The following is a 13,955-nucleotide window of genomic DNA, read 5'->3' on the forward strand; positions in this document are numbered from 1 at the left end:
CTTAATTTTCATCCTAATACTCTACACGTTGGTTTTCAGCTGAATTTTCGACCTTATACTATAAACATTCATTTTTGGCTTATTTTCATCCTAACACGATAAACTCTGTTTTTCGGCCTAATTTTCATTGACATACTATACACTCTGGTTTTCGGATTATTTTTCATCCTAATACTTTGATTTTTGGCTTAATTTTCATTCCAATACTATACACTTTGGCTTTCAGCTTAATTTTCATCCTAATGCTATACGATTTGGTTTTCGTCTTAATTTTCATTCTAATACTATACACTCTGGTTTTCGGCCTAATTTTCATCCTAATACTATACACTTTGGTTTTAGGCTTAATTTTCATCCTAAAACTATACACTTTGGTTTTCAGCTGAATTTTCGACCTTATACTATAAACATTCATTTTTGGCTTATTTTCATCCTAACACGATAAACTCTGTTTTTCGGCCTAATTTTCATTGACATACTATACACTCTGGTTTTCGGATTATTTTTCATCCTAATACTATACACTTTGGTTTTTGGCTTGATTTTCATCCCAATACTATACACTTTGGCTTTCAGCTTAATTTTCATCCTAATGCTTTACAATTTGGTTTGCGTCTTAATTTTCATTCTAATGCTATACACTCTGGTTTTCGGCCTAATTTTCATCGACATACTATGCACTTTGGTTTTTGGCTTAATTTTCCTCCTAATGATATACACTTTGGCTTTCAGCTTAATTTTCATCTTAATGCTATACGATTTGGTTTTCGTCTTAATTTTTTATTCTAATACTATACACTCTGGTTTTTGGCCTAATTTTCATCGACATACTTTACGCTCTGGTTTTCGGCTTAAGTTTCATTCTAATACTATACACTTTGGTTTTCGGCTGAATTTTCATCCTAAAACTATACACTTTTGCTTTCGGTTTAATTTTCATTCTAATACTATAGATTATGGTTTTCGGCTTAATTTTCATGGACATATTATACACTCTAGTTTTCGGCTAAGTTTCATTCTAATATTATACACTTTGGTTTTCGGCTGAATTTTCATCCTTAACCTATACACTTTTGTTTTCGGCTTAATTTTCATTCTAATACTATAGACTTTGGTTTTCCGCTTAATTTTCATCGACATACTATACACTTTGGTTTTCGGCTTAATTTTCATCCTAATGCTATATGATTTGCTTTTTGCCTTAATTTTCATTCTCATGGTATACATTTTAGTTTTCAGCTTAATTTGCATCCGAATACTATACTCTGGTTTTTAGCCTTATTTTCATCCACATACTACGGACACCAAGGAGACCGGAATAAGTGTCCGTGTTATGGAGGTGTCCATAAGGAGAGGTTCCACTGTACTATACACTCTGGTTTCCGGCTTAATTTTCATCCTAATACAGTACACTTTGGTTTTTGGCTAAATTTTCATTTTAACATTGTACACTTTGGTTTTTGGTTTAATTGTCATCCTAATGCTAGACGATTTGCTTTTCGGCTTAATTTTCATACTAATACTATACAGTTTCCTTTTCAGCCTAATTTTTCCCCTTATACTATACAGTCTGGATTGCGACCTATGTTTTTTTTTGCATTAGTTCTCAGCCAAATTTTTTATCCTAATACTATACACGCTGCTTTTCGGCCTAATTTTCATCAACATACTATACATTCTGGTTTTCAGCTTAATTTTCATCCTAATACTGTACACTGTGGTTTCGGCTTCTCTTTCATCCTAATGCTGTACACTTTGATTTTCGGCCTAATTTTTATTGTAATACTATACACTTTGGTTTTGGGCCTCATTTTTGTGTTAATACTATACACTTCAATGATTTTTGGTCTAATTTTGATCCTTTAGTTCATTTGCAGCGCATGTTATTTTTATACACATGAACCACATTTCCTGAAAAGTGGAACAAAATCGCTTCATTTGATTTTGAAAAATATGAACTTGAATAAGGTGGCTATTTTCCTTTTTTTCAAAACTTGGCTATGCTTTTACACTGCTGAAGCGAATATTAAAAAAAGTGGTCAATGAATTTCTTTTAAACTCAGTTATCCTATAGTTAAATTACTATTTCCAGAGACCTCTCAGTCTCAAGGTAATTGAAACAAAGTAAGGTGGTCAAGAATTGATATCAAATTTTGCTTTTACATGTTCGGCGTATGCTAATTGTTTTTGCATTATGCATTATGCAAGCCCATTGTTAGGAATTTCCGTACTAGCGTGAATTCCAATGAACCACACTTTTCTGACAATGTGCCATTTCCTTTGGAGAACGAAGCCGATTATTCTGATCTGTACGTCAGTGTTAACTAAATAACAATAGCGCAGTAGCCGTCAGTCACACACGCGTTGGGAAGTACTGTAATGCCCTGAACCAGCTATGCCAAGACTGAGTAGGGAGCGAAAGAGGACAGTTCTTTCGTGTGTGACTGACGGCTACTGCGCTATTGTTTTTTAGATAACACTGACCTACAGATTAATTAGAATAATGGGCTTCGTTCTCCGAAGGCAACGGCGCATTGTCGGAAAAGCATGGTGCGTTGGAATTCACGCTAATACGAAAATTCTTAACAATGGGCTTGCATAATGAGACAAACAAGTGACCAACAAAAATAATTAGCAGTGAAGAAATTTTAACTTCCAACTCTCCTAAATCTAAGATTGAAACTTTTTGCCTTTAATAGCACAATGTGTGGTTCCAGAAAATATCAATTCCCCCACCACGGAGGAAATTTGACATAGGATCCCCAGATCCCCACCCCCGTAATACTCTCGATACCAAAATAATATTATTGTTGTGTTTAATACCCATGGTCATTGCCCTCAAACTCTACTGTTAGCTTCGCTGAACATTTTAAATCTAAATTGCAATTAAAACAAGTCTGGCAGCACAAAAAAGTTTTCGTTTGTATGTTTACATTCCTATGTCATTTTTGGGAAATCAAAGGGATTGCCGCCTTAGCTCTACTCAATTGATTTTTCGCATTGCAATAATTTAGTTTAGTTATTTAAGTCAATAGTTATCATTTTAAAAAGAAATACAGCACAGGGAGGCAAATTGACCTTTGATCGTAACTTGAAACTGCAAATGAAACGGAGCCTCACAATGAAATTAGCATGTTCGCTTACTTAAATAATCAAATTTTGCAAGACATCAATAACACATGAAAAAAATGTCAAATTGGCTCTATTTTATTGATGTTTGACATAGGAATTAAGTCGATAGTTTTGGACTAAAAGTTGGAATACTTCTGGACAAAATTATAACATGGGTCAGTGCCGATAAACCAGTGCCAATTGACTTTTGCCCGTAACTCTATAAAGGATTCAAATGTAACAAACAGAAATTTCGATGTTATACATAAGTTGGAGCTTTCACTTAGCCATCCAAAATTTGACTTTTTTTCAACATTGAAACAAATTCAATTGTTGCCAGTGAATAATATTTCTACACCTAAGAACATTTCACAAACAACACTTTTGGTATAATTGAGTTACACTGTATGCAATGCAATGTTTCAGACTATACATTCTCCTCTTCAATAATTAGATTTGTCTCAGCTTGAACTACTTCGCATACAAAGGCTTTTCGGAGAAGGGAAATATGTTTTTAATGTAACAAGTTCCTGTAAAATAGTTAACAGAGTAACATCTTCAAGAAAGACCTGCAAGGCTGGTATGCTACCATAACATCTTTCCATAACTGCTCAAGTTGAGTAAGTCCCAGGGGGGGTACTCGGATTTAAACGTGACGGGGGGTCTGACAGTTCCTAATATTTTACACCCAAAAAAATACATGGACCCTTCATTGTGCACCCAAAAAAATACACGACTGGAAATCATACTTTTGGATCTTGCGGGAACCTTGGCTTGAATTGTGTAAGAACTATTAGCCTGGTGCAAATTCGAACCCAAAAAAAATACGCGCATATTTTTCAGACCAAAAAAAAATACACGGTTAAATCTTCAACCAAAAAAAATACAGGAGTTGAAAATTTTTGACCCAAAAAAATACCTCGCTCCCCCCCCAGTGTCTTTCTTCTATTTAAAATTTAAGACCAACATTACATTACATTACTTCAGCACGACACACATGCTCCCCTGTTCATCTTCATTCCACTGACATGAGGTAAGTACTCTTAGCAGCCCATCATTGTTCTTGTACTTTCTAAGCATGTTTATCTAGCCTGCATCAATAATGAACAAAATTATTGCTAAGTTACATGAAATAACACCACAGATCTAAGGGCATTAGTTTGCTTTCCTTGATTGACAAAGATAAATGTTTATAACCGTAAGTTAGTTTCCAGATCAAGAGTGTTTATGATAAAGTACACCATCCCCAAAAAACCCTTTAGTTAGACTAAGTGTACAGTAGTCTACCCACTACCTCCCCCACCCACCCCTCCCCAACTGCCACTCACTTTTATGTGAAGCACTCCATGACTGGTAGAATATGGAAGAACCATATTGGTATTATGCAACAATTAATTTTTTTCTATTGAAACTTGAAAATAATATAATTTATTCTTGTCTGTTTAAATTTACACACACTCAGGTATAAAATTTCTTTTGATTTTATGGTGCTATGCAACTTTGGCAACCATTAGGAATTTATAAAGAATCATCAGTTACCTGTATAAAGAATCAGGGATACGTTGAGAGCCCATGTGTTATGAGTCAATAAGTCCATGGGTTAAACTGTGTCTGCCTCTTTCAATTTTGTGAATGGTGATAAAATATGACTTACATTTTGTAAATATAAATTATACAGAATGACAGGCAGGGACATTTGCACGAAAACATGGTCCTGGGGTCGGGAAAATTGTTTAATTTTTCAACCCAATATCCACACAGTGTAGTTCCTGTCATTTCCTGGGTTAGGGTAAGGTGAGAGGGAGCGTCATTTGAGGACGCGAGAGCGTGCAGAAGAGTCTGGACGCAAGTCTCTACATTTTGAATTTTTCTACTTAACTTACGCTAGTGTCATACAATTGTCTTTCGAGATCATTTCCCATGAAATTGACATTATTTTATTCTTTTCGAGAAACGTCAACCTTGAAATAAACAACCCCAAATCATGACGTAAGCAATAACGCGCAAACATGACCTTTACTTCCCACAAGGTTGACCTTTTCGCCGCTTTGTGTCAACTGACATCGGCAACATCGGTAAGTGGTAGTCAGGGTGGCAGTAAAATAATGTTTTTAAAATAAAGTATGTGTTCATGTGTTGCTAGAATACTGAAGGTATACAATTTGTCTTTGACAAACTTCGGTAATATTCAAAGAAACTAGTTAAAATCTGTCGATGTCAAATTGCTTGCCCCCTTGGAAATCAAGTCTGTTTCCCTGTAATAAGTATGAAAACCGTCATGGGCGTAATTGTTTACGAACTGATAAACGCAAAGCGATTAAGCTCCAGTCTTCTTTGTGAAGAAAGGGCCTCAGGAAATGAAAGCTACCAAATCGAGATATAGAAAACAAACTGTTAGGAAAGGGGGCATAATTAAGGTCAATTTCATGGGAGATGATCTCGGAAATGTGATTGCGTGACACTACGGTAAGTTGATTAAAAATGCATCCTGTATTTGACGAAGAGACGGTTCGATATCAGTCTGCATTTTATACCTAGTCTGCATTTTATACCCAGTCTGCAGTCTGCAGTCTGCATTTTATACTGACTGATTTTGGAACACAACTGACGCTTCTCTTGCTCCACACTGGGCTAATATAGAAATGTTTTTTGTTGGGAGGGGGTTGGGTGGGTGCTTATTAAGTTTTGGGGCTTTCAGGATGGGCATTTATTCAAGGGTGGCGATAACTGAATAAATACGGTAAATCAATGCCAGAACCGGCTTCGTATAAAATCCATCTACAGACTACAGTCTGCGGTCTGCTGTCTGTAAATTGGTCATGCAGCAGACCATGTCAATCTTGTACCAAGAATATTCAGGCTCTTTGGCCAGTGGTTGGTCACCAGGAGACTTTGTGGTACTAAAATTTTTTACTGCAGGATTTCTGCCGCAAAACAATGCGAAGCCATCACTGGGCAGCCAATCAAAAATTTTTGTGGAACGATCTGACCATATTAAAACAACACCAGTAGATAACGAATAGTGACTGGTTCCTTCTTTTCGTAATTAATAGCTCGTTACTATTAATATGCAGTCAGTAAAAAGGAGGGAAAAGGATTGCTTAGCAAGCTTAAATGAGACTTAAATTCACGCTTACCAGTTCGCTTTGGCTTTCTTCAGCTCCGCTACACTCGCGTGCAGTTCTGCTAGCTCAGTATAGCTCAGTAACTCACTATTGTGAGGCAACTTGCGAACTGAAAGACAAACTAGGTGATTTAAGCTTGCCTATATATGCAAAACTACTAAATGACCGTTCACAGAGAGAATATAAACGCGAAAATTTTTGCATTAGTCTACTTACCTTCATTAACGTTGCAGGATTGATGAGTAAGTATTTCATGTAAGCTTAACCCACTGAGGCGCCGAAAAATCGCCACCGGACTGGACTCTATTGAAACTGGGTTCATGTCCGGGGTTCATGAGACTTCCTGAAAACTGCTAGGATTAATTTGATTGTCTATGAGTGAAGCATTATATGATATGGGAAGTTCAGTGAACGGTACACATGTTTACCTTTTTCATGTGAGTTTAAAAATGTGTCTAATACATGTCTAATACATAAATACAAGGGGTTTTTTGTCCTCTTGTTCTAATTCAGTTGTCTTCGGGAAAGGCTGACCAATGGGAACCATTGTCTGTGCATGTATTCATAGGTCTTAGGGGAGCCTAGAACGAAAGGCTTTTTTCCTTCGCACAGAAAAACAAATTACTTGTCCGAGTACACGTCCGTAAAGTTGAAGCTTTTTTTCATTCATTCAGGTCATTCAGCTTTACTGTGAGCGGAGCCATGCGATGAGTATGTTTTTCAGTTTTCAACTTTCCCTGTCTTCTTTCAATCGTTAGTGATTTGTAGGTGATTCTATTAAGAGCAAGTACAATTTTAGTTAGTGTTTGTAGGTGATTTTACTAAGCCTATCATTTTTAACTTTATTTCATGTTATTTAGTTCTACGTCTTGCGTGATGGCACCCCCTTGCAGGACTAGAAATTTTTGAATAAAGGTTGAATCTTTTCGTTGTAAGAGTAAGTCTTTGAATGCGTCCACCGAGGAGGTACTCCCTGGCTGAATTATAAAATCTGGACGCCATTTTGAACCGATGGAAAAATTTTCAATTTCTCCAGGCATACCGTACAAGAAAAGTGTGATTCAAAACTGAGAAACAAAAATCTTTTTAAATAATCTTCATTGATTATTAATTAGACCTAAATAAAACTTCGTTAAAGGCTGGTTTCCATATGATCGCGGATCGCAGATCGCAATAAGGTCTGCGATCGTCTGCGATCATATGGAAACCAGCCTTTAGATAGAACATGGTTCTATCTTCTGAGATCGTCTGCGATCGCGATCGCAGGATCGCAGACCTAATTGCGATCTGCGATCATATGGAAACCAGCCTTAACCCAGGATTAGCTTAATCGGGCTTTGAACAATTAGGCCTTGTTGATTATGTTTTACAATGTGCTCAGTCTAAGTGTTGTTTGTTTGTCACAAATTTACAAAATGCAATTTAAGCCTTTTTGTGTGTGTGAAATAGTGGCGTTAACAAACTAGTGGATTAGATGATCGGCTGCATACAGTCGGCAAAATCATGAAAGCCGGAAATTGAAAAGCCCTCAATGTAAATAAAAAACATTTTTAGATTATTTTCTCTTTCATGTGAAGGCGACGAAAAAAACAGTAAGTTTCCGATTGAAAAACAACGTCGATAGGAAAAGTATTCTCCAATCCATAGTTAAAGGTAATTCAACCGACAATGTAAAATAAACAATGGCTTTCGCTAATGCCTTACTAAAGACAAGTTCACTTGACAAGAAGTATGTTTTTCATTCAGTTTCTTTTTATTATAGAAATTATTCACATTTGTGGGAGATTGCCAACACACGGAACTTGAGTAAATGTTGTCTAGCCAATCATATTGACGATTGCCCTGTAGACTAGATAGAGACCGGCAGAGACCACTAAAGAAACCACTTGCTACAAGCAACCACCACTCCATAAGTACTGTCTCTTCAATTTATTTTAAAAACTACGCTAGATATTCATATATGTACAATTGTTATGTCACAGTTGAAGATCCCAACCCTTTTTGGGACACATATGGATTTCGGTCTCTCGGGGACTAAGTGAACTGTCCGTAATAGAGAGGTGTCCGTAAAGAGAGGTTCCACTGCACTTCTCCCCCATCAATCTTACAATCCTATAAATTCTAGAAAATAACTTAGAGTTGCAACTATGAGTACTCTCCATGTTGAAAAGCAGTGTTCAAAACTTTACGAGAAATCTAATGGAAGATTTCCCTTAATCGGAATACTAAAACTCATACTGCGATCAGTTCATCGTGATACTTACACTAACGACGTGATCCCCGATAATATATTTTTTTTTTCAGTAAATTGAATTTGAATTGAGTCGAACTCGCCGACCCCACATCCAGGCAATTTTAAGTCGTTCTCGGCATATATTTACTGGAATAATTCGTTCCCAAGTCCTACGTCACAAACACTAACATTGGGAACGACATTTTGGTCTCATTATTTTATACAAATTTAACGTTCTTTGACAGGGAATATTTAAGTAGCTTTGAAATTAAAATTAAAATGTGAACGTTTGTAATGAGGCCAAAGAATCAAGATTGCCTCACGCCATGCAAATCGCCTTCCTAGGTCATGCAATGGTAAATTACTCTCTCACGTTAAATCACGCTACTGTAGCTGATTTTGTCGCAAAGCTGTTTTGAAAAGATAAAATTTAATAACACAGTCCATAGAGGGCGAGTTTGGGTCAGAAATGGACCAGAAATGAAGAAAATTTTACAACTATATTTAGTAGTCAATGGGCCATTGGACAATGCCAGAACATACTTCTCGGATGTCCAACTAATAGTCACGGAAATAGTTTCCGGGTAAAAGGATGACTTCGAATAATAAAAATAAAACGCTTGCTAACTGCTCGCATTTGGTATAAGAAGCATTCAAGAGGTGCGGTCACACGTCTCTGCTGTGGGACGCTGTCTCGACCTCATGTCCTTACGTTAAAACAACTATTGAACGTTGAAAATGTGAATGTAGTGAGAGTTTAAGTCGGATCTTTCACTAATGGTAGTTCTTAATCATATAATTTACATTCCTTCAAATTGTTCAGAATAATTTCAGCACCCTGTTTTGCTGGTGCTAATATATCAATTCTAGGGCCGATTCCACAATGCGACCAACGTCTGAGTAGAAGTTTCTTCTAGTGATCCAATTCTTGTCGCTTTGTAACGTTGGGGACAAACATTACCGCATGCTGACTTGAAGATTCCTTTGATGCCATAACTAAAGTCACATTTCTGTTAGGCATGAGAATTTTTCCAAGCAGTTCAAGGACCTCCTTCTTCACGTTTGGAAGAACATTTCCTGTTACGTCATCAGCACCATCAAGAATGAGCACACACAGAGCACTTGTGGCTTGTCCAACACCAGAGAGATAAGAATCCATGACTTTTTGTAATGGCAAGTGACAGACAGCGAATCCTGGATCACTGATAGAATCTTTCGGTTTGTTGGTAATAATGGATCTCTTAAGTATGAAGGCAGGCTGACAGATTAAGTTTCGCGTAGCTCTGGAAAATGTGAGACTTGAATTGTCATCGTTGCCATTTCCATTCTCGTTTACGTTATCAGGCGACGAATTATGAAGAAGTCCGATTATGACTGCATCATCAACATTCTGGCCATGTTGTGCAATAAAAACTGAAAAGAAAAAAAAAAAATGATATGAACTTTTTGTATGCATTCGGAAGTATCCGACTATGGATTACTTTGCTGACTCAGAATAGTCAGGTCAAAACTTAGTGCATCTTGAGCTCAGAAGCACTTGCTGCACAACAAATCAATGTAGATGTGACAGATGACTTTTCCAAATCAATATTTACTCTTGGAATAGTGGAGAGAAAGCGAAGGAGGCAATACACCTGAGCTAATTCAAGTAAGAATTTATTAAACAAGATGGTCTCATCTTCAGTTGTCAAACGACCACAGTGTAACTGATAAACAACATTTGATGACTGTAAATTTTTGAAGGAAGTTTAAACTTTCATTCTCAAATACATTAATAATTCATCAAGAGAAAATAAAGGAAATCACTACCATGAAGGAGGTTTGGAAATGTGAAATTAATTGTCACAAAATTTGGTGAACTTTTGCTTTGAACTTCTCCAATAATTATAAATGGTTTCAGAAGCAATGTCAAACACTCGCAAACACCCCAAGTTGGTTAAAAAAAAAAAAAAAAAAAAAACTCGGCTGCGCCTCATTTTTCCAACCTACTTCTCAGTGTTTGGAAATCGGATGAAACACTCTTCCTCGTGTTTGATATATTACATGAAATTTTGTCCAACAAATTTTTCTGTAGCCACACTGTACATGATTTTGTCACGCATCTAGTTAACAAGAGGCAAATAAGTTATTATGTCTTTCTGTCTCCGCCCAAAACCAAACCCATAAATTCTGCTCTTGCCTGAGCTCAATCAAAGGCGGCTTCTCACGCCGAGTAATAGAAACGAATGGCAAGCACATGACTTGCCATTTCACGTGATCTGCGGTAAACTTCGGTCAAAGAGAGAAGACATAAAAATTCTATTTGCGAGCAAATATTTTATATAACGTGCTAAGACTGAACGGCATCTCAATTTGACTTTAAATTTACACCACAACGGTGCAAAGTGAAGGTGCTAGTACTTGTACAGCAGAAGGTTTTGCTTCATGCCAACTGCGGATGCAAAATGAAGGTGGTGGTGGCACTTGTGCAGAAGGCGTTTTTGTTCCATGCCACCTTATGTCCCCATATAATAACTGAGGCACTTAAGGCGAGTTTGCTTTCAGGTTTGGTTTGGCTTGGCTAAAGGTGAGGCAAAGCAAGTCAGTTACAAAGCCTCAACGGCTGCATTGTTCATAAGAAACCAACAAAAAAAAAAAACAATTGACAATTAATCTATTTTTACTTTACGTAGCTAAAACAGTCTTGCAATAAAGAACACTGGAAGTCTTGGTGAGAAACTGGGTATCCTGCATCGCATTTTTAGTGGTTAGTGTCTACAAAAAAAACCCTGACGATTTCGTCATTTCTGTACTTTGCTGTGTTATAGAACAGCAATCACAACATGGTGCTATTGTTCATGGGGTAGTCAAGAGGAGCTGCAAAATCTTCTTTGGAATAAATTAAGATAGATTGGTAATAGCAAGTTAGAGTTAATCAGAAATAAGAGGGTTCTATGGGGGAGCAGCGATGGCATTGTGGCCCGGGTTCGATTCCAAGACTCGGAGTCATATGTGGGTGGAGTTTGTTGTTGGTTCTCGTCCTTGCTCAGAGGGGTTTTTCTCTGGGTACTTGGGTTTTCCTCTCTCTCCTCAAAAATCAACATTTATAATTTCCATTCGATCTGGAGAGAGCCCCTAATTAGTGCTCTACGCTAAATACATTAACACTTAAATAAAGTTATTTATTTTATTTTCTAAGGATGTGTTGATCCATCTACGGTGTCGCATGGAATAAAATTATATAAACATACCTTCCTGTGCCATTTCTGGTTGACTTCTTATCACTTCGTGGTCTTCGCTGTAAAAATGATTATACTCTCCAATGAACTTCTCTTCCTTGCTTTGAAACAATAAAAACAGACCTTCCTGTAACTTTTCCGGTTGAATTAGTTTCACTTCATGGTCCTCGAAGTCAAAATTAGTACACTCTTTAATAAACTTCACTTTCTTGCTTTGCATGAAAGTTTTTTCACATAGTTCGAGTGCCTGTTCCTTTGCATTTGACAAGCCACTTCCACGTTGGTCTTCAACATCATCAGCATCATCAATTAAGGCTTTGGAGAGGTGATCTAAAACCTCATTAGTGGACAGGTGATTGGTGAAACGTTTTAATGTCAGTTTCCTTCTTGACGTCAATCCTTCCAATAAACGATTTCGAGCTCTCCTGAATTCTTCTTTTTCTGCTTCTGTAATCTCCTGTATTCTTGTAACCCTATGTGAGACTTTGAGTGATCCTTCATCGTCTAAAAGACAAAAGACAACAGTCTCGAAGAATTTGTATCTACACATAGGTGCCGTGAAAAAAGTTAAATTATCTTTGCACTGTCATACAAAGGAACTGTTGACAACAGCTCTTTTTGATAAGAGTATATCAAAATCGAACTTTGTTCTTGGGACTGAAAAGAAACAAACCTCAGACATTTTTTTATTCCCTTATTGTGTCCCCTTTGGGCCTTGTTACCAAGCAAAAATTTCATAGTGAGAGTAACAAACTGGAATAAGTATTAACCATACGACCCTTCAGTGCCTTCCCATCTTGCAATTCATAGTTTTTTGTTGATATTTCTCAAGTCTTTTGGTATAACAGTAATAATCATAACTAAAACAAAGTTCTCGAATCTGATTGGTTATCAGCAACCATGATTATTACACCCATTTTGTGGTGTAATAAAGTGGTAATTGAACTTCGTGTCGTCCAATTTTGAAATCACATCGAACTCGCGCTACGTGCAAATTCAATTCTGTCATCACATGTATGATTTCAGACCAAATTGCACTCCACTCAATTCAATTAACATTATTTATAGGACTGTGTACATGTCATGCCTGGCGCATTCATGCCTGAACGAGGCGCTGCCATCTATCCTTATAACATAGAGGGCAAAATTACTGAATGCTGATTGGTCGAAACAGAGGGCATTTTTAGTTAATTTTGCTTTCAACGAGGGCAAAATTACTCACTCCTGATTGGTCGAGCACCGAAAATACTTGCTCCTGATTGGCTGAGCACGCCATTTCTACATTTAGTTGGTTTCTTCATTTTCTGCAGCAACAACAACGACATCTTTCAGGTTCTTTGGAGTTTTAAGCTGGGTTGTTCGTGCCAAAAGACTTGCAAATCAATTGCTACAGCTAAAAGGAAATTCCTGAAGGCGAACCTTTGTTTCTTAGACGAAACAGCAAAAGATTATTTGTGTCAAAAGTTAAAACTTGACCGGATTTGTTTGGTTGAAAAACTGAAATCATTCATGGACGAGAGGCCCGCGACCAAGTGCTTTCACCTCGCTACGTCTTCTTCCAACAAACAATAACCGAACAATAATAACAGTACCCGGCTCAGTTTTTATGGTAGGAAGAAGTAGGTCAAATTCAGTGGAACAAATTACTCTGCAACTTCCTTCTTTGGACCCACGGTTTGCTATTTTTATCGATCTGTGTTCGTGTGATTTTCAAGCGGTAGAAAGCTTCACAGTGCAGCTACAGGTGAATTTGTTTTATTCTCGTTAGTTTACTCACGAATTAAACTTGTATTTTCACTTAATTACATGTTATAACAATCAACTTTTCCCGTTTTGTCTTATTTGTAAGTTAAGAGACAGGTGAATTGTTTGTTTTGCTTACGGGTGAGTGTTTTTACCCTAGGCCGGCCAGGCTGACCGTTTTATATTTACGAAGTGCCTTGATAGTTTTAAGAAAATTTTGCCCTCTATGTTATAAACACGTAATCGCAATGAGTCCTCGTACAATTAAGGATTAATTTTCACTTGCATTTTCAAAGTTTTCGCAAATTGCCCTCGTCGCTGCGAAAACTTTAAAAATACGCGTGAAAATTAATCCTTAATTCTACTCGGCCTCATGCGATTACATATACAAAGCGCGCTCGTGGAATAATTGTTAAAGATCCTCTGCTGCTATCCCACAAAACAAATCCAAGTTAGTTGTACCTCTTGATCCATCAATTTAACAAATCGAATGTGGTTTAGCGTTGTCTGCACTCTTATCGACAA

General features: G+C 37.1%; 1 protein-coding gene across 7 annotated transcripts in view; it reads right to left on the reverse strand.

Moving 5' to 3' along the window:
- Positions 1–8,150: 8,150 nt before the first annotated feature.
- The window catches only part of LOC146463680 (uncharacterized), a 53,026-nt gene continuing 47,221 nt past the window's right edge, over positions 8,151–13,955 (reverse strand). For all 7 annotated transcript variants that reach the window (XM_085084243.1, XM_085084241.1, XM_085084242.1 and 4 more), the window contains 2 exons: positions 11,700–12,191; positions 8,151–9,882 (listed from right to left, as the gene is read on the reverse strand). In XM_085084243.1, coding sequence (XP_084940369.1) covers positions 9,383–9,882; positions 11,700–12,191 — 992 coding nt within the window. In that variant the 3' untranslated portion in view covers positions 8,151–9,382. The remainder of the gene's footprint in view (positions 9,883–11,699; positions 12,192–13,955) is intronic.

The sequence above is a fragment of the Pavona decussata genome, unplaced genomic scaffold (genome assembly GCF_977016875.1).
Source record: "Pavona decussata unplaced genomic scaffold, jaPavDecu1.1 SCAFFOLD_175, whole genome shotgun sequence".
Taxonomy (NCBI): Eukaryota; Metazoa; Cnidaria; class Anthozoa; order Scleractinia; family Agariciidae; genus Pavona; species Pavona decussata.